At 42.3% G+C, this 22,892-nt stretch overlaps 1 protein-coding gene across 1 annotated transcript; it reads left to right on the forward strand.

Moving 5' to 3' along the window:
* Positions 1 to 16,937: 16,937 nt before the first annotated feature.
* Positions 16,938 to 17,930, forward strand: Or2t44 (olfactory receptor family 2 subfamily T member 44). The gene is given in 1 exon segment (NM_001000956.1): positions 16,938 to 17,930. A coding segment is annotated over 1 exon segment (993 nt).
* The last annotated feature ends 4,962 nt before the right edge of the window (positions 17,931 to 22,892 follow it).

A 22,892-nucleotide genomic window follows, 5' to 3' on the forward strand; every position in this document is an offset into this window, starting at 1 on the left:
TAAACGAGCAGAGAGAAGTTCGGCAAACCACCTCCACTCAAGTTAGGCACGCCTCACTCACAGACTCAGCTTCTCTGGCCCATTGAACATGTTTTCCTCATTGAACATTCTTTTGTATTGTATTAACTTTTTTGATGCTCCTTTGCCATTTTATATTCTAAGTTTTACAAAAATCAATTTGCCCTGCTCATGACCCCTGTGTTATCCTCTGTGTTTCTTTTAAAATAACACCTTGAGATGGGAGCCAGTGACACAGGTCTCGTTAGCTAGATTTTAATCATGTGACTCAGTTTTTGTTACAAGATCGACAATGTCAAGAGGAAGAGGAATAAATGAATAATTTTATAAATTAGGGCTGAATTTAAGAAGTACCTTGTAAATGAAGTGTGTAATCAATAAGACTTGCTAAACATAAAATGTAATTGCATAAACCTTGTGTCAAAATGTTGCAAGAGGACTAATCTGAGACTGTGTAGAATTTAGAATTCTTTAAAAGGAGATGAACTGAAAGAAATTATAACTTTACACTCCCACTAAAATCAGAGACTAGACAAGGCTACCTACATATTCAATATAGTTCTCAGAGTTCTAGACAGAGCAATCAGACAACAAAAGGAAATCAAGGGGATACAGATTGGAAAGGAAGAAGCCAATCTGTATCATATCTTTGCAAATGATATGATAGTGTATTTAAGTGATCCCAAAAGTTCCACCAGAGAACTACTAAGCCTGATAAACACCTTCAGCAGAGTGTCTGGGTATAAAATTAACTCCAATAGATCAGTAGCCTTCCTCTACACAAAAGAGAAACAAGCCCCTTCATAATAGTCCCAAATAATATAAAAATACCTCGGTGTGACTTTAACCAAGCAAGTGAAAGATCTGTACGATAAGAACTTTAAGCCTCTGAAGAAAGAAATTGAAGATCTCAGAAGATTGGAAAGATCTCCCATGCTCAAGGATTGTAAAGATTAATATAGTAAAAATGGCCATTTTACCAAAATCGATCTACAGATTCAATGCAACCCCCATCAAAATACCAATCCAATTCTCCAAAGAGTAAGACAGAAAAATTTGCAAATTTATCTGGAATAACAAAAAACCCAGGATAGCTAAAACTATCCTCAATAATAAAAGGACTTCCGGGGGAATCACTATCCCAGAACTCAAGCAGTATTACAGAGAAATAGTGATAAAAACTGCATGGTATTGGTACAGAGACAGACAGATATAGACCAATGGAATAGAATTGAAGACTCAGAAATGAACCCACACACCTATGGTCACTTGATTGTTGACAAAGGAGCCAAAACCATCCAATGGAAGAAAGATAGCATTTTCAGCAAATGGTGCTGGTTCAACTGGAGGTCAACATGTAGAAGAATGCAGATTGATCCATGCTTATCACCCTGTACAAAGCTTAAGTCCAAGTGGATCAAGGACCTCCACATCAAACCAGATACATTCAAACTAATAAAAGAAAAAGTGGGGAAGAAACTCGAACACATGGGCACTAGAGAAATTTTCATGAACAAAACACCAATGGCTTATGCTCTAAGATCAAGCAAGAATCGAAAAATGAGATCTCATAAAACTGCAAAGCTTCTGTAAGGCAAAGGACACTGTTGTTAGGACAAAACAGCAACCAACAGATTGGAAAATGATCTTTACCAATCCTACAACTGATAGAGGGCTCATATCCAAAATATACAAAGAACTCACGAAGTTAGACAGCAGGGAGTCAAATAACCCTATTTAAAAATGGGGTTCAGAGCTAAACAAAGAATTCACAGCTGAGGAATGCCAAATGGCTGAGAAACACCTAAAGAAATGTTTAACATCTTTAGTCATAAGGGAAATGCAAATCAAAACAACCCTGAGATTTCACCTCACACCAGTGAGAATGGCTAAGATAAAAAACTCAGGTGACAGCAGATGCTGGCGAGGATATGGAGAAAGAGGAACACTCCTCCATTGTTGGTGGGACTGCAGACTGGTAAAACCATTCTGGAAATCAGTCTGGAGGTTCCTCAGAAAATTGGACATTAAACTACCTGAGGACCCAGCTATACCTCTCTTGGGCATATACCCAAAAGATGCTCCAACATACAACAAAGACACGTGCTCCACTATGTTCATAGCAGCCTTATTTATAATAGCCAGAAGCTGGAAAGAATCCAGATGCCCTTCAACAGAGGAATGGATACAGAAAATGTGGTACATCTACACAATGGAATACTTCTCAGCTATCAAAAACAATGACTTTATGAAATTCATATGCAAATGGAAGGAACTGGAAAATATCATCCTGAGTGAGGTAACCCAATCACAGAAAAACACACATGGTATGCACTCACTGATAAGAGGATATCAGCCCAAATGCTTGAATTGCCCTAGATGCACAGAACACATGAAACTCAAGACGGATGACCAAAATTCGAATGCTTCACTCCTTCTTTAAAAGGGAACAAGAATGCCCTTGGGAGGGAATAGGGAGGCAAAGTTTAGAACAGAGGCAGAAGGAACACCCATTCAGAGCCTGCCCATGTGGCCCATACATATACAGCCACCGACTTAGATAAGATGGATGAAGCAAAGAAGTGCAGGCCGACAGGAACTGGATGTAGATTTCTCCTGAGAGACACAGCCAGAATACATAGGCAAATGCCAGCAGCAAACCACCAAACTGAGAATGGGACCCCAGTTGATGGAATCAGAGAAAAAACTGGAAGAGCTTGAAGGGGCTCGAGACCCCATATGAACAAAAATGCCAACCAACCAGAGCTTCCAGGGACTAAGCCACTACCCAAAGACTATACATGGACTGACTCTAGGCTCCAACCTCATAGGTAGGAATGAATAGCCTAGTAAGAGCAGCAGTGGAAGGGGAAGCCCTTGATCCTGCCAAAACGGAACCCCCAGTGAACAGGATTGTTGGGGGGAGGGCGGTAATGCAGGAAGGATGGGGAGGGGAACACCCATCTATAAGGGGAGGGGGAGAGGTTAGGGGATGTTTGCCTGGAAACTTGGAAAGGTAATAACAATTGAAATGTAAATAAGAAATTCCCAATTTAATAAAGATGGAGGGAAAAAAGTTCAAAAAAAGAAATTATAGCTTTAAAATCGCTATATTTAACATTTTAAACAACAAAAACCACTAATCAAAAAATAAGTCTGGCTTAATAACATTTCCAATTTTCCATTTTAGAACGTTTAAAGGAGATATCTTCAAGAAGTGATTAGGCCCTAAGGGCGCCATTCTCATGACAGGACGGCATTCATGCCAAGATAACAGTCTGAAATAGCTCAACATGGTGACGAGCCCCTGTGATCTCAGCACTTGGGAACCTGATGCAGGAAAAGTGTAGGTTTGAGGGTAGCCTGAATTAGATAAGAAAAGAATAATTTTATTATCTCAAATAATAAAATCAAATAGTGAGATTGACTCTTTCAATATTAAAAAAAACAACAACTAACAAACAAAAGGCACCATCCAAAACCAACTAAACTCAGAAGGAATAACAGATAATTCATGCTGGAGCCAAACATGAGTGACCGTGGCCCTTTCAGGGTTAGGTGACCCCAAATTCCATGTTCCAACCTGGTACCAGACTCAGGAGGATTTTTTATAATAATAGAATAAAGAAAATACAGAGATTAACACACTCTTCAAACCCATTTGGGGGAAGTGGCAAGTGGGCAGGCTAGAGTGAGGCCGGCACGGCAGGTACAGGCTCACATGCTATCTCTCAGAATCCTTGGCCCTTTGGCTGTGGGAAGCTAATGTTCTGCATATCACAAAGGGTTTGCCCAGCAGTCACCAGCATGTTGGGCCCCATTCAGATGAAGACTAAAAATTGATAAAGGTAATTTGGTCCTGGGATTTGGGACATTTCAATCACTCCAAAATCACTGAAGCACCAGTCTCGAAGGCTGAGTCCATTCCAAGGACTTTCACTGCCAGCCCCCTCTTGCCATTCCTTGTCCTTCCACATTCTGCCATTTGATGACAGAGAAGCAGGTCCTGACAGGTCTAGGGTTTGATTTCCCCATCACACAACACTGAACAACCCCATTGATTATTTTGTACACTGGACATGGTATTCTGCTATGGCCTCACAGAATGGAGGGAGACACCAAGTACACGTGGATTCATGGGTGCTACAGAGTCTAAGGATAGGAAGGGAAACAAACACCATGGTCCATCACCTTGTTGACGGCTCCGAGTCCATTTTCACCCACAGAGGTGGGAGTATGACAGACAGAGAAGTGCCCTTGAGGGTGGGACCACAAGGGAGGCTCCACAATTCTTATATATGATTGCTGTGTACCGGTTTTTCTACCAAGGAACTTACAGCATTTAACAAAACAAAGAAACACTGTGCAGCCACATCCCTAGATCTCAAGAGATCTGTTGGAAGCAGAGTGTGAGCTGACCTGGGGCTACTCTGTCTAAAGTCACCATTTTGATATCCCCTTCCTGTCCCCAAAATGGAAAAACTTTCTCTCCTGCACCTTTAACATTTGATTACTAAATTCAGGGTTTGCCATGAGTGAAACAATGCACTTTGTGTGTGAGTATCAAACAGATTCCAGTCTTTCTCTGGTGCTGATGCTCTCAGGAACCCTTCTATTTCAGTGGACTACTGACTTTTGTTATCTGTCTTCTGTGTGCACTAATAAAGCAGCCACCTCCATGTCCTATGGAAAAGGACTGTGAGCAGTATCTGGGTTTCTATGATGGGTGCTGGAGATCACACACCTCTCCGCAGCCCAACTCTGGTACTAGAAGTCCTGCTCCAGAGCTGCCCAGCATGTTGGAGTCTGGCAGTTCTTAGCTGAGTACCTTGAGAAGTACTTTTCTTGTTGGGAAAACCTGCTAAGATCAAAGTCACTCGGTTCACCCCTGGGAGCAAAACACAGCTGGTGTCCACACAGTGACCTTAAAGCAGAAGGGTATGGCCTAGGCCACAACTTTCTCAGGAGATTGGAGGGTTTCGCCTTGGGCATCTCTTCATCTTCACCCTTTACTCAGTTCCGCATAATTCTGCTTTAGGTGGTGATTCTGAGAGGTCTTCCAGTCAACTTCCCAAATGTCTGCCCCATCTCTGTATCCTACAGAAATCCCAGGAGAGCCCACTGAGTGAGGAGTGCACCAGCACAGTACCTATCCCTCCATTGTTCAAGATGGGTGGTGGCCTGGGCATCTTGGATGTGCTTTTTGAAAGATACAGTCCGTCTTCAGGATGGGTGGTCTTGCTACTCTTTCTTCCTGGATTTTAAGGATATAAATCCACTGTGTGTAAGTACCTAGAGTCCCAGCAATTGGCAGATGGAGGTAGAAGGATCAGGAGTTCAAGTCCAACCTGTGCTACTAAGCTAGATTGAGGGCAACCTGCGCTACATAACGCTCAGTTAAATATAAATAGGTACCGGGTTGCTGCCGCCGCAGAGAGCCCTTGGGCAGCACCCCGCGAGCAAACTTGAGCCTCGGGACCACAAGTAAGACCAACTTGTCTGCTGCAAGAGAGCTGCCTGGTGAGATCGGGACACACAGAGGCAGAGTTCATCTAGGACCGGGCATGTCCTGTGTTTGCCAGAGGTCCCACGCCCGCGGATCCCGGACCCGCAGCAGCTCTCTGCTCCCAGACCCTGTGGGAAAGACACCTCACCGCCTGATCATGGGGGCACTCCTGAGGCTGCAGAGCGGAAGAGACCACCAACACTGCCCACCCCTGCCCACATCCCTGGCCCAAGAGGAAACTGTATAAGGCCTCTGGGCTCCCGTGGGGGAGGGCCCAGGAGCGGCAGGACCCCTGCCTGAGACACCACCGGAACCTGAGGGAAACAGACCAGATAAACAGTTCTCTGCACCCAAATCCCGTGGGAGGGAGAGCTGAACCTTCAGAGAGGCAGACAAGCCTGGGAAACCAGAAGAGACTGCTCTCTGTACATACATCTCGGATGCCAGAGGAAAACACCAAAGGCCATCTGGAACCCTGGTGCACTGAAGCTCCCGGAAGGGGCGGCACAAGTCTTCCTGGTTGCTGCCTCCGCAGAGAGCCCTTGGGGAGCACCCCACGAGCAAATTGAGCCTCGGGACCACAGGTAAGACCAACAGGTCTGCTGCAAGAAAGCTGCCAGGTGAACTCAAGACACAGGCCCACAGGAACAGCTGAAGACCTGTAGAGAGGAAAAACTACACGCCCGAAAGCAGAACACTCTGTCCACATAACTAACTGAAAGAGAGGAAAACAGGTCTACAGCACTCCTGACACACAGGCTTATAGGACAGTCTAGCCACTGTCAGAAATAGCAGAACAAAGTAACACTAGAGATAATCTGATGGCGAGAGGCAAGCGCAGGAACCCAAGCAACAGAAACCAAGACTACATGCCATCATCGGAGCACAATTCTCCCACCAAAACAAACATGGAATATCCAAACACACCAGAAAAGCAAGATCTAGTTTCAAAATCATATTTGATCATGATGCTGGAGGACTTCAAGAAAGACATGAACACACTTAGGGAAACACAGGAAAACATTAATAAACAAGTAGAAGCCTACAGAGAGGAATCACAAAAATCCCTGAAAGAATTCCAGGAAAACACAATCAAACAGTTGAAGGAATTAAAAATGGAAATAGAAGCAATCAAGAAAGAACACATGGAAACAACCCTGGATATAGAAAACCAAAAGAAGAGACAAGAAGCTGTAGATACAAGCCACAACAACAGAATTCAAGAGATGGAAGAGAGAATCTCAGGAGCAGAAGATTCCATAGAAATCATTGACTCAACTGTCAAAGATAATGTAAAGCGGAAAAAGCTACTGGTCCAAAACATACAGGAAATCCAGGACTCAATGAGAAGATCAAACCTAAGGATAATAGGTATAGAAGAGAGTGAAGACTCCCAGCTCAAAGGACCAGTAAATATCTTCAACAAAATCATAGAAGAAAGCTTCCCTAACCTAAAAAAAGAGATACCCATAGGCATACAAGATGCCTACAGAACTCCAAATAGATTGGACCAGAAAAGAAACACCTCCCGTCACATAATAGTCAAAACACCAAATGCACAAAATAAAGAAAGAATATTAAAAGCAGTAAGGGAAAGAGGTCAAGTAACATATAAAGGCAGACCTATCAGAATCACACCAGACTTCTCGCCAGAAACTATGAAGGCCAGAAGATCCTGGACTGATGTCATACAGACCCTAAGAGAACACAAATGCCAGCCCAGGTTACTGTATCCTGCAAAACTCTCAATTAAAATAGATGGAGAAACCAAGATATTCCATGACAAAACCAAATTTACACAATATCTTTCTACAAATCCAGCACTACAAAGGATAATAAATGGTAAAGCCCAACATAAGGAGGCAAGCTATACCCTAGAAGAAGCAAGAAACTAATCGTCTTGGCAACAAAACAAAGAGAATGAAAGCACACAAACATAACCTCACATCCAAATATGAATATAACGGGAAGCAATAACCACTATTCCTTAATATCTCTCAACATCAATGGCCTCAACTCCCCAATAAAAAGAAATAGATTAACAAACTGGATACGCAACGAGGACTCTGCATTCTGCTGCCTACAGGAAACACACCTCAGAGACAAAGACAGACACTACCTCAGAGTGAAAGGCTGGAAAACAACTTTCCAAACAAATGGTCAGAAGAAGCAAGCTGGAGTAGCCATTCTAATATCAAATAAAATCAATTTTCAACTAAAAGTCATCAAAAAAGATAAGGAAGGACACTTCATATTCATCAAAGGAAAAATCCACCAAGATGAACTCTCAATCCTAAATATCTATGCCCCAAATACAAGGGCACCTACATATGTAAAAGAAACCTTACTAAAGCTCAAAACACACATTGGACCTCACACAATAATAGTGGGAGATTTCAACAACCCACTCTCATCAATGGACAGATCATGGAAACAGAAATTAAACAGAGATGTAGACAGACTAAGAGAAGTCATGAGCCAAATGGACCTAACGGATATTTATAGAACATTCTATCCTAAAGCAAAAGGATATACCTTCTTCTCAGCTCCTCATGGTACTTTCTCCAAAATTGACCATATAATTGGTCAAAAAACGGGCCTCAACAGGTACAAAAAGATAGAAATAATCCCATGCGTGCTATCAGACCACCACGGCCTAAAACTGGTCTTCAATAACAATCAAGGAAGAATGTCCACATATACTTGGAAATTGAACAATGCTGTACTCGATGATAACCTGGTCAAAGAAGAAATAAAGAAAGAAATTAAAAACTTTTTAGAATTTAATGAAACTCAAGGTACAACATACCCAAACTTATGGGACACAATGAAAGCTGTGCTAAGAGGAAAACTCATAGCGCTGAGTGCCTGCAGAAAGAAACAGGAAAGAGCATATGTCAGCAGCTTGACAGCACACCTAAAAGATATAGAACAAAAAGAAGCAAATACACCCAGGAGGAGTAGAAGGCAGGAAATAATCAAACTCAGAGCTGAAATCAACCAAGTAGAAACAAAAAGGACCATAGAAAGAATCAACAGAACCAAAAGTTGGTTCTTTGAGAAAATCAACAAGATAGATAAACCCTTAGCCAGACTAACGAGAGGACACAGAGAGTGCGTCCAAATTAACAAAATCAGAAATGAAAAGGGAGACATAACAACAGATTCAGAGGAAATTCAAAAAATCATCAGATCTTACTACAAAAACCTATATTCAACAAAACTTGAAAATCTTCAGGAAATGGACAATTTCCTAGACAGATACCAGGTACCGAAGTTAAATCAGGAACAGATAAACCAGTTAAACAACCCCATAACTCCTAAGGAAATAGAAGCAGTCATTAAAGGTCTCCCAACCAAAAAGAGCCCAGGTCCAGACGGGTTTAGTGCAGAATTCTATCAAACCTTCATAGAAGACCTCATACCAATATTATCCAAACTATTCCACAAAATTGAAACAGATGGATCACTACCGAATACCTTCTACGAAGCCACAATTACTCTTATACCTAAACCACACAAAGACACAACAAAGAAAGAGAACTTCAGACCAATTTCCCTTATGAATATCGACGCAAAAATACTCAACAAAATCCTGGCAAACCGAATCCAAGAGCACATCAAAACAATCATCCACCATGACCAAGTAGGCTTCATCCCAGGCATGCAAGGATGGTTTAATATACGAAAAACCATCAACGTGATCCATTATATAAACAAACTGAAAGAACAAAACCACATGATCATTTCATTAGATGCTGAGAAAGCATTTGACAAAATTCAACACCCCTTCATGATAAAAGTCCTGGAAAGAATAGGAATTCAAGGCCCATACCTGAACATGGTAAAAGTCATATACAGCAAACCAGTTGCTAACATTAAACTAAATGGAGAGAAACTTGAAGCAATCCCACTAAACTCAGGGACTAGACAAGGCTGCCCACTCTCTCCCTACTTATTCAATATAGTTCTTGAAGTTCTAGCCAGAGCAATCAGACAACAAAAGGATGTCAAGGGGATACAGATCGGAAAAGAAGAAGTCAAAATATCACTATTTGCAGATGATATGGTAGTATATTTAAGTGATCCCAAAAGTTCCACCAGAGAACTACTAAAGCTGATAAACAACTTCAGCAAAGTGGATGGGTATAAAATTAACTCAAATAAATCAGTTGCCTTCCTCTATACAAAAGAGAAACAAGCCAAGAAAGAAATTAGGGAAACGACACCCTTCATAATAGACCCAAATAATATAAAGTACCTCGGAGTGACTTTAACAAAGCAAGTAAAAGATCTGTACAATAAGAACTTCAAGACACTGAAGAAGGAAATTGAAGAAGACCTCAGAAGATGGATAGATCTCCCATGCTCATGGATTGGCAGGATTAATATAGTAAAAATGGCCATTTTACCAAAAGCAATCTACAGATTCAATGCAATCCCCATCAAAATACCAATCCAATTCTTCAAAGAGTTAGACAGAACAATTTGCAAATTCATCTGGAATAACAAAAAACCCAGGATAGCTAAAGCTATCCTCAACAATGAAAGGACTTCAGGGGGAATGACTATCCCTGAACTCAAGCAGTATTACAGAGCAATAGTGATAAAAACTGCATGGTATTGGTACAGAGACAGACAGATAGACCAATGGAATAGAATTGAAGACCCAGAAATGAACCCACACACATATGGTCACTTGATTTTTGACAAAGGAGCCAAAACCATCCAATGGAAAAAAAGATAGCATTTTCAGCAAATGGTGCTGGTTCAACTGGAGGTCAACATGTAGAAGAATGCAGATCGATCCATGCTTATCACCCTGTACAAAGCTTAAGTCCAAGTGGATCAAGGACCTCCACATCAAAGCAGACACACTCAAACTAATAGAAGAAAAACTAGGGAAGCATCTGGAACACATGGGCACTGGAAAAAATTTCCTGAACAAAACACCAATGGCTTACGCTCTAACATCAAGAATTGACAAATGGGATCTCATAAAACTGCAAAGCTTCTGTAAGGCAAAGGACACTGTGGTTAGGACAAAACGGCAACCAACACATTGGGAAAAGATCTTTACCAATCCTACAACAGATAGAGGCCTTATATCCAAAATATACAAAGAACTCAAGAAGTTAGACCACAGGGAAACAAATAACCCTATTAAAAAATGGGGCTCAGAGCTAAACAAAGAATTCACAGCTGAGGAATGCCGAATGGCGGAGAAACACCTAAAGAAATGTTCAACATCTTTAGTCATAAGGGAAATGCAAATCAAAACAACCCTGAGATTTCACCTCACACCAGTGAGAATGGCTAAGATCAAAAACTCAGGGGACAACAGATGCTGGCGAGGATGTGGAGAAAGAGGAACACTCCTCCATTGTTGGTGGGATTGCAAACTGGTACAACCATTCTGGAAATCAGTCTGGAGGATCCTCAGAAAATTGGACATTGAACTGCCTGAGGATCCAGCTATACCTCTCTTGGGCATATACCCAAAAGATGCCCCAACATATAAAAAAGACACGTGCTCCACTATGTTCATTGCAGCCTTATTTATAATAGCCAGAAGCTGGAAAGAACCCAGATGCCCTTCAACAGAGGAATGGATACAGAAAATGTGGTACATCTACACAATGGAATATTACTCAGCTATCAAAAACAACGACTTTATGAAATTCGTAGGCAAATGGCTGGAACTGGAAAATATCATCCTGAGTGAGCTAACCCAAACACAGAAAGACATACATGGTATGCACTCACTGATAAGTGGCTATTAGCCCAAATGCTTGAATTACCCTAAATGCCTAGAACAAATGAAACTCAAGACAGATGATCAAAATGTGAATGGTTCACTCCTTCTTTAAAAGGGGAACAAGAATACCCTTGGCAGGGAAGAGAGAGGCAAAGATTAAAACAGAGACTGAAGGAACACCCATTCAGAGTCTGCCCCACATGTGGCCCATGCATATACAGTCATCCAATTAGACAAGATGGATGAAGCAAAGAAGTGCAGACCGACGGGAGCCGGATGTAGATCGCTCCTGAGAGACACAGCCAGAATACAGCAAATACAGAGGCGAATACCAGCAGCAAACCACTGAACTGAGAATAGGACCCCCGTTGAAGGAATCAGAGAAAGAACTCGAAGAGCTTGAAGGGGCTCGAGACCCCATATGTACAACAATGCCAAGCAACCAGAGCTTCCAGGGACTAAGCCACTACCTAAAGACTATACATGGACTGACCCTGGACTCTGACCTCATAGGTAGCAATGAATATCCTAGTAAGAGCACCAGTGGAAGGGGAAGCCCTGGGTCCTGCTAAGACTGAACCCCCAGTGAACTAGACTGTTGGGGGGAGGGGGACAATGGGGGGAGGGTGGGGAGGGGAACACCGATAAGAAAGGGGAGGGGGGAGGGGGATGTTTGCCCGGAAACTGGGAAAGGGAATAACACTCGAAATGTATATAAGAAATACTCAAGTTAATAAAAAAAAATATATATATATATATATAAATAGGTAAATAAATAATAATGGTAAAACCTGTGCTTTCCTTTAAATAAAATTAAATGTGAATTGCGGTTTACCAAATTATCTTACATTTTTTAATCAGGTCCATTTCCCTCACATTTAATCCATTATTAAAAACTTTCATTTTGTTTTGTTTCCAATTATGTTTCCAGTTGTTGAAATTGGGGTTTCTATATGGCAGTAGATAATTACCAAGTGCCAGGATTCCCAGTATCAGAAAAATTCAAAGCAAATGGCCAAACATCGTGAAATACATTAATGATACATCCAACCTGGAAAGTGTCATCAATGTGAATACAGGCTGGAGATGCTGTCCCTGCTGTATCATCATCATCGTCGTCGTCGTCGTCGTCGTCGTCATCATCATCATCATCATCAGACACAAACATCCAAGTACAAAATCAAAGTAAAACAGTTTCTTGCAGATGCAAGAAAGGAGCGCACATGGATATGACCATTCAACCTCAATTGTATCAAATTGAGCCCGAGAACAAAAACAAAGCCCCCAAATAATAAATAAATAAAACAAAACGAACTCTACAGCTCACTCCCTCCGCCGGCCCCATTTTATTTCCATTGCTGTTTTACAATCATGGCAGACACTTTAACCTTCCTGTCTGCTGACATTTATGCAGGAAATACCAGATCACAGGACACAAGAATCCTGTGACTTCATGGTCCATACACCTGAAACTGCAATCCCCTTTCCAGGACATTTATTTACATTTTTTCCTCTAGAATGACTCTCTGTCATTCCCATGATTCACAGCATTATGGGCTGTGTAGAAAGGTCACAGACTCCTGGGAATTTTAAAAAATTTCTCGTGTACAGTAAACACTTCTGGCACCGGAACTGTCACCCTGGCAGCACTTGGGCATTGATAGGATTGTGTTTGAAGCCCAGGCTGGCAGTGGGCCCATTCTCATGACACTTCAGTCCAGGCACTGATATAAGGCAGGTGGAGGAACAGGATAGAACAGACCTTCTCTCCAGTTGGGGAGATCCAGAGGCATCACTGAGGATATAGATCCAGCCTGCTGGACGCGCATAGGTAGGTCATGACAAACTCTTCATATCTGATTATTTGTTTGTGAAATTTATCTCTAGAAAATACAATTCCAAATCCCAGCCTTAGGAGGAGGAAGCCAGAGGAAAACAAGGAGCCCTGGCTACATAGAATCTAATGCTAACACTCTGTACATTTTACAATGAAAGACTCACCTTTTACACATCTTGGTACCTGAGGAATTAAAATGTGTGCAAGTGGGTGCTAGCACTAGGTGAATTCTTTGTAAAAGAACCATAAATTTTCTCACTGTAAAATTTTCCCTGTTACTAATTTTTCTCATGCAGATAGATTTTCATTTCAGTGTCCAGAAATTTGGACTTTAAAATTTACATATTAACAATTAATTTGAAGGAAATGTGGAAAGGAAATTATATATCCTGACTTGTCAGTGGTTTCTCAAGATGCTTTTGTCAGAAGATAGGCAGGCATCTACCTCTGCCCATGACTCCAAATAGAAAAGAGAGAAGTAGAGCTCTAGGTACAGACGCCACCATGCTCACAGCATTCTAGGAGCTGTGGGAACCCAGGAAGGAGAGATCTGACTCCATGAACACAGAGCAGAGAATAGTAGGAAGCCCTTGGTTCTTGGGTGAGACATCCATCATTCCCTGCACTAGTCAAGCTGGGGGTCTCAGTGATGGGTTTCGCAACTTACCCAAACAAGCTAATAATTCAGGACCAATTTCAACCATGATTCGTTTCCATTAACAGGTTTTTTAGGAACTTATCCCAATAGTCTACTCCGTGGACATTTATAAACTGTTTTTATTTTTATTATTTTATTTTTGACAATAGACAAATATGTTTGCTAAGACATCAGTTTTACTTGTATCTGCATTACTATATAAAATATAAATAAGAACATTTTTCTGCTATGAAATTATATATTCCTTTTTTCTTCCTTTTTATTAAATTGGGTTTTTCTTATTTATATTTCAAATGTTACTCCCTTTCCCGGTTTCCAAGCCATCATCCCCCTAATCCCTCACCCTCCCCTTCTATATGGGTGTTCCCCTCCCCATCCAACCCCCATTACAATTCCGTACACTGGGAGTCCAGCCTTGCCAGGACCAAGGACTTCCCCTTCCACTGGTGCTCTTACTAGGCTATTCATTGCTACCTATGCAGTTGGAGCCCAGGGTCAGTCCATGTATAGTCTTTGGGTAGTGGCTTAGTCCCTGGAAGCTCTGGTTGGTTGACATTGTTGTTCTTATGGGGTCTCAAGCCCCTTTAACTCTTTCAGTCCTTTCTCTGATTCCTTCAACAGGGATCCCGTTCTCAGTTGTGTGGTTTGCTGCTGGCATTTGCCTCTGTATTTGACTTTTTAATTAGTAGTGACCTGTCTCTTTTGTATAGAGATATAGGTAATAATTTAATAATAACAAATTAGCCATAATAGATTCATAATCGCTGTGCACTTTTAATCATTAATTTCATGTTTAAAATGTACACACAATCACATATTTCTTCTAAAATGCTGAACAAATCAGGTTTTTAAATGTAAGTAGGAACTTCACAATATATATTTTCTAGGACTGGGTATATAGATCAGTGGTAGAGGGTGTGCCAAGCATGTATGAGTCCTTGTATTCAGTTCCCAGCACTGTATAAACAGAACAAAAGAGAAAAATATGTTTTTTTTTAAACAGAGAATTGGGGCAGCTGTGGAACCCATTCCCTGAGGACATACACACAACTCTCTTGCATGTTCTAGACAAATATCCATCATTGCTGTTTTGTGTGGTATCTTGTATCTTTATCAAAACACAAGCTGCAACATCTGTTGTCAAGCATCTCATTAAATCAGTGCACAGCTATCAGCAAGGGGAGGGAAAAGCCGCTGCACTGGACACCAACAGTGAAGTCACTGTCACAGTGATTCCAGAGTCCATCCTAGCTTCCCTGGGTCACATGTGACATGACTGGGTCACATAGGACTGAAGGGAATGGTGGCTGTCAGCAGCTGCGGGGCGGGACCGGGGGAAATAGGGAGTGAGGCTGAGTGAGGCTGACTCATTTGGAGGCATTAAGAGAGTCAGAAGACAGAATCTAGTGGAGAAGGTGTCTGCTGACACCATAGTGACTATGGAAACAAAATAGTTGTGGGGATGCAGAAAGTAGTTTAACAAAGTTGCAAGGGGCTCTCCCGTGGCTAGACAACCCAACCTTAAAGTCTCTCTTATCTTCAGTAAAGAGAGGTTGGAACTGTGAGAAAAAAAAAAGATGAGTGGGGGAGGGAGAATCTAACTCTTCAGTGTGTGATGTACTGTGAGCCATGGCCATGGTCCCAAATCCTTTCTGGACTGAAAGTGTAGGAAAAGCACAGAAATCAGGAAACCCATTGCCTGAGCAGAGAGAAGATACTTTTAAAGGAACTTTCAAAAAGTAAAATCGTTTTCCAAATATTTCACTTTCAAACAAACTAAAACACTCAGGTACTCAGTCCCGGACTGAAAGACTCATGATGACATTGTTTCAACCACAGGAGTGATTTGACCTAAGTAGAGACACAGGGAGTACTGGGTGGTCACAGACTGCCTCTAGACCTCTGAACTAGACATCGTCCTTAAAAATGAATTCCTATCCACATCTTTGTAGCTGTGGACATTTTGATTCAATAAACTCAAAAACCAGGGCACCAGCAAGTCAAAGACTACAGTGAAAGTAAAGATTTAAACTCTCGGAAGCAGGATTCATTTTTTCCCCCTTGGAAGTTAGGCAAAAACACAGGTCTCTGAGATACCCACTAAATGGTGAGTTTTTGAGAATTGAGAAGAGGAAGGGGTGGTCTGGTATGGAAAAAATACTTTGGAACAGATTTTTAAAGTGTTCTTTTAGCATTTCAGCTCCACTCTGATGAAACACCCAAGAGAGGTATTGCCTTTTGAAGTGTCAGCTTCTGTAAACAGAACCTAGGGAGCTCCCACCCAGGGTGAGTTTAGCCTCTGTCCTCAGATTCTGTCTTTTCTGTTTCTAGATCTAAGAGCAAATATCCTTTGGTTTGGCCAGAGCTTTGATATTCAGTGTTAGAGGGAATTATGTGAAATTCTGTTTTCAAGAAACTTTGGCAGGATCAAGAATGTGGTTTGGGTAGAATTTTAGCATGCCATCGACAAAGCAGTGTGTTCAATCCCAGCATTGCATGAACCAGATATGCTATACGTGGTCTCCATGTTATAGATCCCTGCTACCTCAGCTATCAGGAGGAAGAGCCAGTGAGCTCAGAAGTTCCTAGGGCATTTTCTACTATATGGGAAACTTGAGGTCCACCTGCGATACAGGAAACCTTGACTCAATAAACAAAAATTTGGATATATTATAAATGTGTCGGGCTGGAGAGATGGCTCAGCCGTTAAAGGCTAGGCTCACAACCAAAATATAAATGTGTCACCTACATTAGCAAATCCCTGAGTTATATTTTAAAAACATTAATTTATTAAGCACCTAAGATTTGATTATGCCAAATATAATCTAAAAGAGAATATAAATGACAACTTGTTCTCAAACATTTATGTAGATATCAGGCAATGGAAGGTTATGAGTCAGTTGCAACCCATAGATAATTTGATTTGTCATACCAGTTCACTCACTGACCTGGTGAGATGTTTGTCAGGGAAATCTTGCAAAGGAGGAAAATTGATGTTAGTTTTTGGCCATGAGACATTTTGCAAACATGGGTGAAGAATTTGAAGTGGGTTTCAGCGTTTCTCAGAGGCAACCATCTGGGCATGTGTACTTCACACAGCATCACAGGTGATGAGACTCCTCTGTCCCTTCTTTCTCAGTGTTACTAACTGCTTGTAATCATGGACAAGGGTAATGCCACAACAGGCTTCATTCTCTTAGGACTCTTTGACCACACGAGAGCCCACCTGTTCCTCTTTGTGCTGGTTCTGACTGTGGCCTTTAACTCTGTGGTAGGCAATGCCCTCCTGCTTCTCCTGATTAACCAGGACCGCCGGCTTCACACACCCATGTACTTTCTCCTGAGCCAACTCTCCCTCATGGACATGATGCTGGTCTCCATCGTAGTGCCCCAAATGGCAGCTGGTTATTTAATGGGCAAGAATTATATCTCTGCAGCTGGCTGTGGCTTCCAGATCTTCTTCTTCCTCACTCTGGGAGGTGGAGAGTGCTTCCTCTTAGCAGCCATGTCCTATGACCGCTATGTGGCCATATGCCACCCATTGCGCTATCCGGTTCTCATGAGCTGGCAGTTATGTCTGAGACTAACCTTGGGGTCTTGGCTCCTGGGAGCAGCTGATGGAGCCATGCAGGCTGCCGCCACGATGAGCTTCCAGTTTTGCAGCCGGCATGAAATAGATCACTTCTTCTGTGAGGCCCCTGTGTTATTGCACCTGGCTTGTGGAAACACATCAGCATTTGAGTTTGTCATGTACATTTGCTGTGTGTTGATGCTTCTGATCCCCTTCTCCCTCATCCTGGCGTCCTATGGTCTCATCTTGACCGCCGTCCTCCGAATGCGGTCCACAGAAGCCCGCAAGAAGGCCTTCGCCACCTGCTCCTCGCACTTGACAGTGGTTGGCCTCTTTTATGGAGCCGCTGCATTCAGCTACATGAGGCCCGCATCCGCCAGGTCTGCGAACCACGATAAAGTGGTGTCAGCATTCTATACTATCGTCACCCCCATGCTGAACCCCCTCATCTACAGTCTTCGGAACAGCGAGGTCAAGGGCAGCCTGAGGAAGTGCCTGGCCCGTTGTTCTGCCCTAAGGAGTAAGGATACCTTGGTTGGATTGGACCTTGCTGGTGCTACAAAGGAGAAAGGTATACAGTAGCGCCTTCAACACAAAGGTTATGTCGCGGGATGCCCAGTGGATACCTAAAGCCACTAAGAATTTCAAACTCTTGTTCAGTTTCTTCTGTTCTACCTTAACATTTCTATCCTGTGACTGGAACTCAGGGAGCCTGAGGAGCCTCGTCAAAAGAAGTCCTGTGTTTCTTCGTCATTCCTCTCAGTTTCATGGACACGTTTGTTCTTACCGTGGGAATTAGCAAACCCAGCAGAGTAATAGTGGAAAACTTCTGTAGCTTAACTTAGTATTTTACATCTTGTCTTTAACATAACAATTTCAGTATCACGACTTCTGCACTTTGGGGCATTACTGAATGAAATTAAGAACATTAGAACTGAGGTGGCTCCTATGTGACAAGCGGATGGGTAGCACATACTGGGTGGATACGTGGGCCAGGGGCAGGTGCCAGGACTGTGATGAATCTCAACAGGCTGCTCAGAAAGCACCACTGTAGAGGACGAGTTGACTATTTCTGGAACATTTTTTCAGTTGTTAGTTGTCTTCAGGTGAGCATGGAAGGCGACGCCGCAACTAAGGGGTGTGTGTGCACCTGTGCCTGCGTCTCGGTATTTTCTGCTTTACTCTGAGGTTTTGATTAAACTACATGCTGGCAGCTAATTGTGGAGCCACCTTCTCATTTCCAACTGAAATCTCAAAAAACTGAAAAATCACAAATTCTGGGTGAAAAGTTCTCACACCTCCCCATACAAGAATGTTTTGACCAACAGCAAGGAATGAAGCAACCTTGAGGACTAAGTGCCACTTTGTTTCAAGTTGGAGTGACTGAAGCACAGCTTTCAAGCTGGAGGGTACTCACAGCAAGCCTTCTATTCCAGCCAATTCTACAGACCTTTCCCCTTTTACCTGTTACCAAAGATGCAGAATTCAAAACTGGTCAGACCTCCTTTGAGCCCCTTTCTAGTGAAAGTCTGTCCATGGAGTCAAACACCAGACTAATTCCACTCCCATCCTATCCTGTCTCATTGCTAAACAACACTGGCACTCACTTTTTTATGGTGAGAGTGTGTGTGTGTCTGTCTGTCTGTTACCTTTGTGAAGAATTTCTGTATTTTTACACACTCCAGTATCTATTTTTTTTAACTGACAATAATACACTAGTATTTCAAAAACCACCATTTGTTCCCTACTTTGTGAAGGACATGTGGATGACTGTCAACCTTTTTTTTTTTTAATTACATGCTTCTGCTTCGCTTGGTGGATGATGATGACCCTTTTATCAGATCGATTTCGAATTCCCACAAGCAGTTCACACAGGGTGCAGCTGCCCCGTGTTTCACCAACCTTCTCTCCTCAGGAAGTCTCCTGAGTGTGGCCGTACCTTGTTCTGTTGCCTGTGTGGAGTTTCCTGGTGGCTGTTGATGCTCAGTGTTTCTATCGTGACCTACTGCTAGGTGAGATGTCTTCTTTTCTTAACTTTGTATTTCAGTCTTGGAAAATAAAAAATTTAAAAAGTTATTGCTGTTACCACAGCAAACAGCTTGTGGCTCACTCACATGTACATGTATTGGGATTTGAAGATAAAACTGTACGTTAGAGCGTTTGTAGTCAATGTCTGCAGACTTTTTTCTTAGTGTGTACTTGGGTTCCATTTTAAACTCTTCCTCTTTACTTGGAGCAATGGACCTTGGCAGTTGGTTGAGCTGTATTACAACATCCATTTTAATTCCACTGAGGTATTCAGACCCTGAAAAACCTGACACTTGGGAACAACATTTCAGGTGAAGGGTGAAAGTAGTATATAAAACATAAAGCTTTAGGCAGTAGAGCACACATCCCCTCAGCTCCTGAGTAGGAATAAGCCTACGGCAATTTCAGGCCATAAATTTGGAACATTTTAAAGCATCCTACAAGCAATTATTAATATATTAATGCATTCTAAATATTTATAAATACACTCTGTTTCCCACAGACAAGGCAAACACAAAAGCAACTCTGAGCAAATGCTTCAGGATGAGATGATTGATCCTTTTATCCCTTTACTTTTGTTGATTCTCTTCTCATCTGGAGCCCTTCTCCCACACACTCCCTTTTCTCACACCACATTAATGAAGTCCTGCACATCTCACAGAGCGTCCCAAGCAGGGTCCACGCGGGATGAACCAGAAGGCATGATGTGATCCAGCTCAGCAGGTCCTGCAGTGGTTTTGGAAAGTCTTCAAACATGGACATGAATGCAGGACTCTGATGCAGCTCAAGCCATTTGTGCTGTAAACTCGGTGTTTCATGCAACACTGGTGCACCTGCTGAGATGATAACCACCACACTCAGTTGTTACATTATCTTTAGGATACATTCAGTACATGAATGTATCCTTTAGCCGGGATGGAATAGGAACTTTAAACTTGTCATAAAATAACTAATAAGTTTACAGTCATAACAGCCTTTAATTTACTTCTTGCTTCTGTGTTGCATTTGTTGGCTTTGGGATCTTATTTCCCCTTCCACTGATGACTAATGTCCATAGCCAGGTGTGATGTAAATCGTCACTGTGGAAAGGAAGACAGATTATTCGGGCAAAGTGGATTGGGTTTTTTTTCTTCCTTATCCTTTCTCTTTGTTGCTGTTTCTGGTTTTGGTTTGTTGTTGTTTTGAACTTGAACTCCTGATTTGCCTGCCTCTGGCTGCTGAATGTTAAAGGCCAAGTCCTGGGGAGAGATACCAAGTGCTCTGGGATGCCCTGCAGACCCAGTCCTGAGCCAAAGCAGGAAACACACATGAATCAGCGTCTCTTCTATGCAGTGATTTACAGAAGGTCGGCCATCTTGACAACCCCTTTTCTTCCTCGCCTCCCTTTCTTGTTGTACAGCAGAGGTCTTCACGTGGAGCCTCTTTTGACATTTTCTGGTTCCTGTTAGTTCATCAGTATCACTTCCTCTTACACTCTGTCTTCAGATGAGGCAGATGAATCTCTGTTAAGTTCAAGGCCTGCCTGATCCGTATAACAGGTTCCAGGCCACAATAGGACTCAATCTCAAAATAATAATTAGTAAGGAAACCTCACTGTATGTACTCTTAATGTGTGGTATTATGTTATACAAGGACATTTTCACCCAAGTATATGCTGTGCTTTGAGCAAATCCCCCTCCATATTCCTTTCTCTGCCCTTTCTCACTTCTCCTCATATCAGTGAGCCCCTCGTGTTTCCCTGAACAAATTCACTTGTACGTACATAATTATCTCTTTAAAATCTGGAAGTGTCACACAATAAAAATATACATTTGTCTTTCTGAGTATGGTTTAATTCACTAATATGATTATTTCTGATTTTATTCATTTCCATGGAAACATTCTTTTTTCTTTATGACTGACAGACTCTCATGTGTGTCAACCACATTCCTCCTGTCCGTTGCTCTGATGGTGGACACTGAGGTTGGTTCCACAGTTTGTTCATGGTGAAAAGTGCTGCAGTAAGCATTGAGATACTGACTTGGAATCCTTTGGGCTCCAGCTCTGTTCTCGGTTTCTTTAGTTCTGGCTATCTTGATTTTCACAGCAGCCAAGATTAGTGTCCACCCTCACCAGCATTTGCTTTTGTTTCTTGAACGTGACCATTGCACCTGGGGTAAGATGGAATCCCTGTGTGGTTCAGATTTGCTCCTCTCTGGTGGCTAGTGACGCTGAGCATTTTCATGCATTGCTAACCATGTTGGCTCATCTTTTTGAGAACCGCCCACTTCTCCGGGGCTATTTGTCGATTGGATTGTTTGAGATCTTTCTTAACTTTCTGAACTACTGGTGTCTTCTAGATACTAATCATCTGCCAGGTATACAGATGACAGCGATTCTGTGTGGGCCAGCTCTTCAGTTAACTGATTCATTTGCTTTACAAAATTCCACTTGTCAGTTGTTAACAGTTCTCCATGTGTGCAGTATGCAGTTTAACTGTCAGCCTGACACAATCTAGAATCTCCTGAGAGTCTTAATGATAGGTTATGGATCAGGTTGCTGTATTGGCCTGTCTGTGGGGATTGTATTGATTGTTAATGTGGGGTGATCCACCCTGAATTTGGGGATAGCACCATTTCATGGCCAAACTGAGTAGCAAGCAGGAGCAGAAGTGCATGTATACGGTAAAAGGGCTAAGGAAAAATACATTGACTTTTACTTGACCCTGATACCAGGGCCAAGAAAAGAACCCTGACCCTGATCTTCAAGATCAGACCACAGAATCCCTCCAAATCCTAGGCCACCCTGGAGAGCTCCACCACCATCCTCAAGAAACCCTATATAAACCCTGCCTTCTGCTGAGTTACCCAGTGTCTTGCAGGAGCAGAAGCAGTCACCCTTTTGGGTTTTTCCCTCCCAATAAATCTATTGTGTGAGGTTTGTTTGCAGTGTGACTTCATGGTATACCTTGCATCCTGAATGCCAGGATACTTCTCAGAGCAGAGCTGTTACACTTGCACTGAGACCACCTTCCCTGCAGAGCAGAAATGTTGCATTGAAGAGCCCTTCCCTGCCTAGCAGAGCTGTAGCACTTCTAGCAGGTTTCTCTCTGCTCTTGACTGAGGGTCAGATGTGACTAGCTGCTTGGGTTCTTGCCTTGACTTCCCTGAACTGATGAGACTAGTCCAAGTAAACCTGCACTCCACTATGCAGACTTTTGTCAGGTGTTTATCATGACAACAGAAACGAAATTGAAACACAGTAATAAACTTCAGCCTAATTTGGTATGCAACACACTTCTGTCTCAGTCTCTCTATCTCTCTCTGTCTCTCTCTCCTATTTCTCTCTCCATCTTTGTCCCTCTTTGTGTGTTTCTCTCCCCTCCTCTCTCTCTCTCTCTCTCTCTCTCTCTCTCTCTCTCTCTCTCTCTCTCTCTCTCTCTCTCTCTCTCTCTCTCCTGAGTTCTGGGATTAAAGGTGTTTGCCACCACCACCCATATCTTGTTTGTTTGTTCAATTTGTTTTGTTCTGTTTGAGC

The sequence above is a fragment of the Rattus norvegicus genome, chromosome 10 (assembly GCF_021556685.1).
Source record: "Rattus norvegicus strain SHRSP/BbbUtx chromosome 10, alternate assembly SHRSP_T2T, whole genome shotgun sequence".
NCBI lineage: Eukaryota > Metazoa > Chordata > Mammalia > Rodentia > Muridae > Rattus > Rattus norvegicus.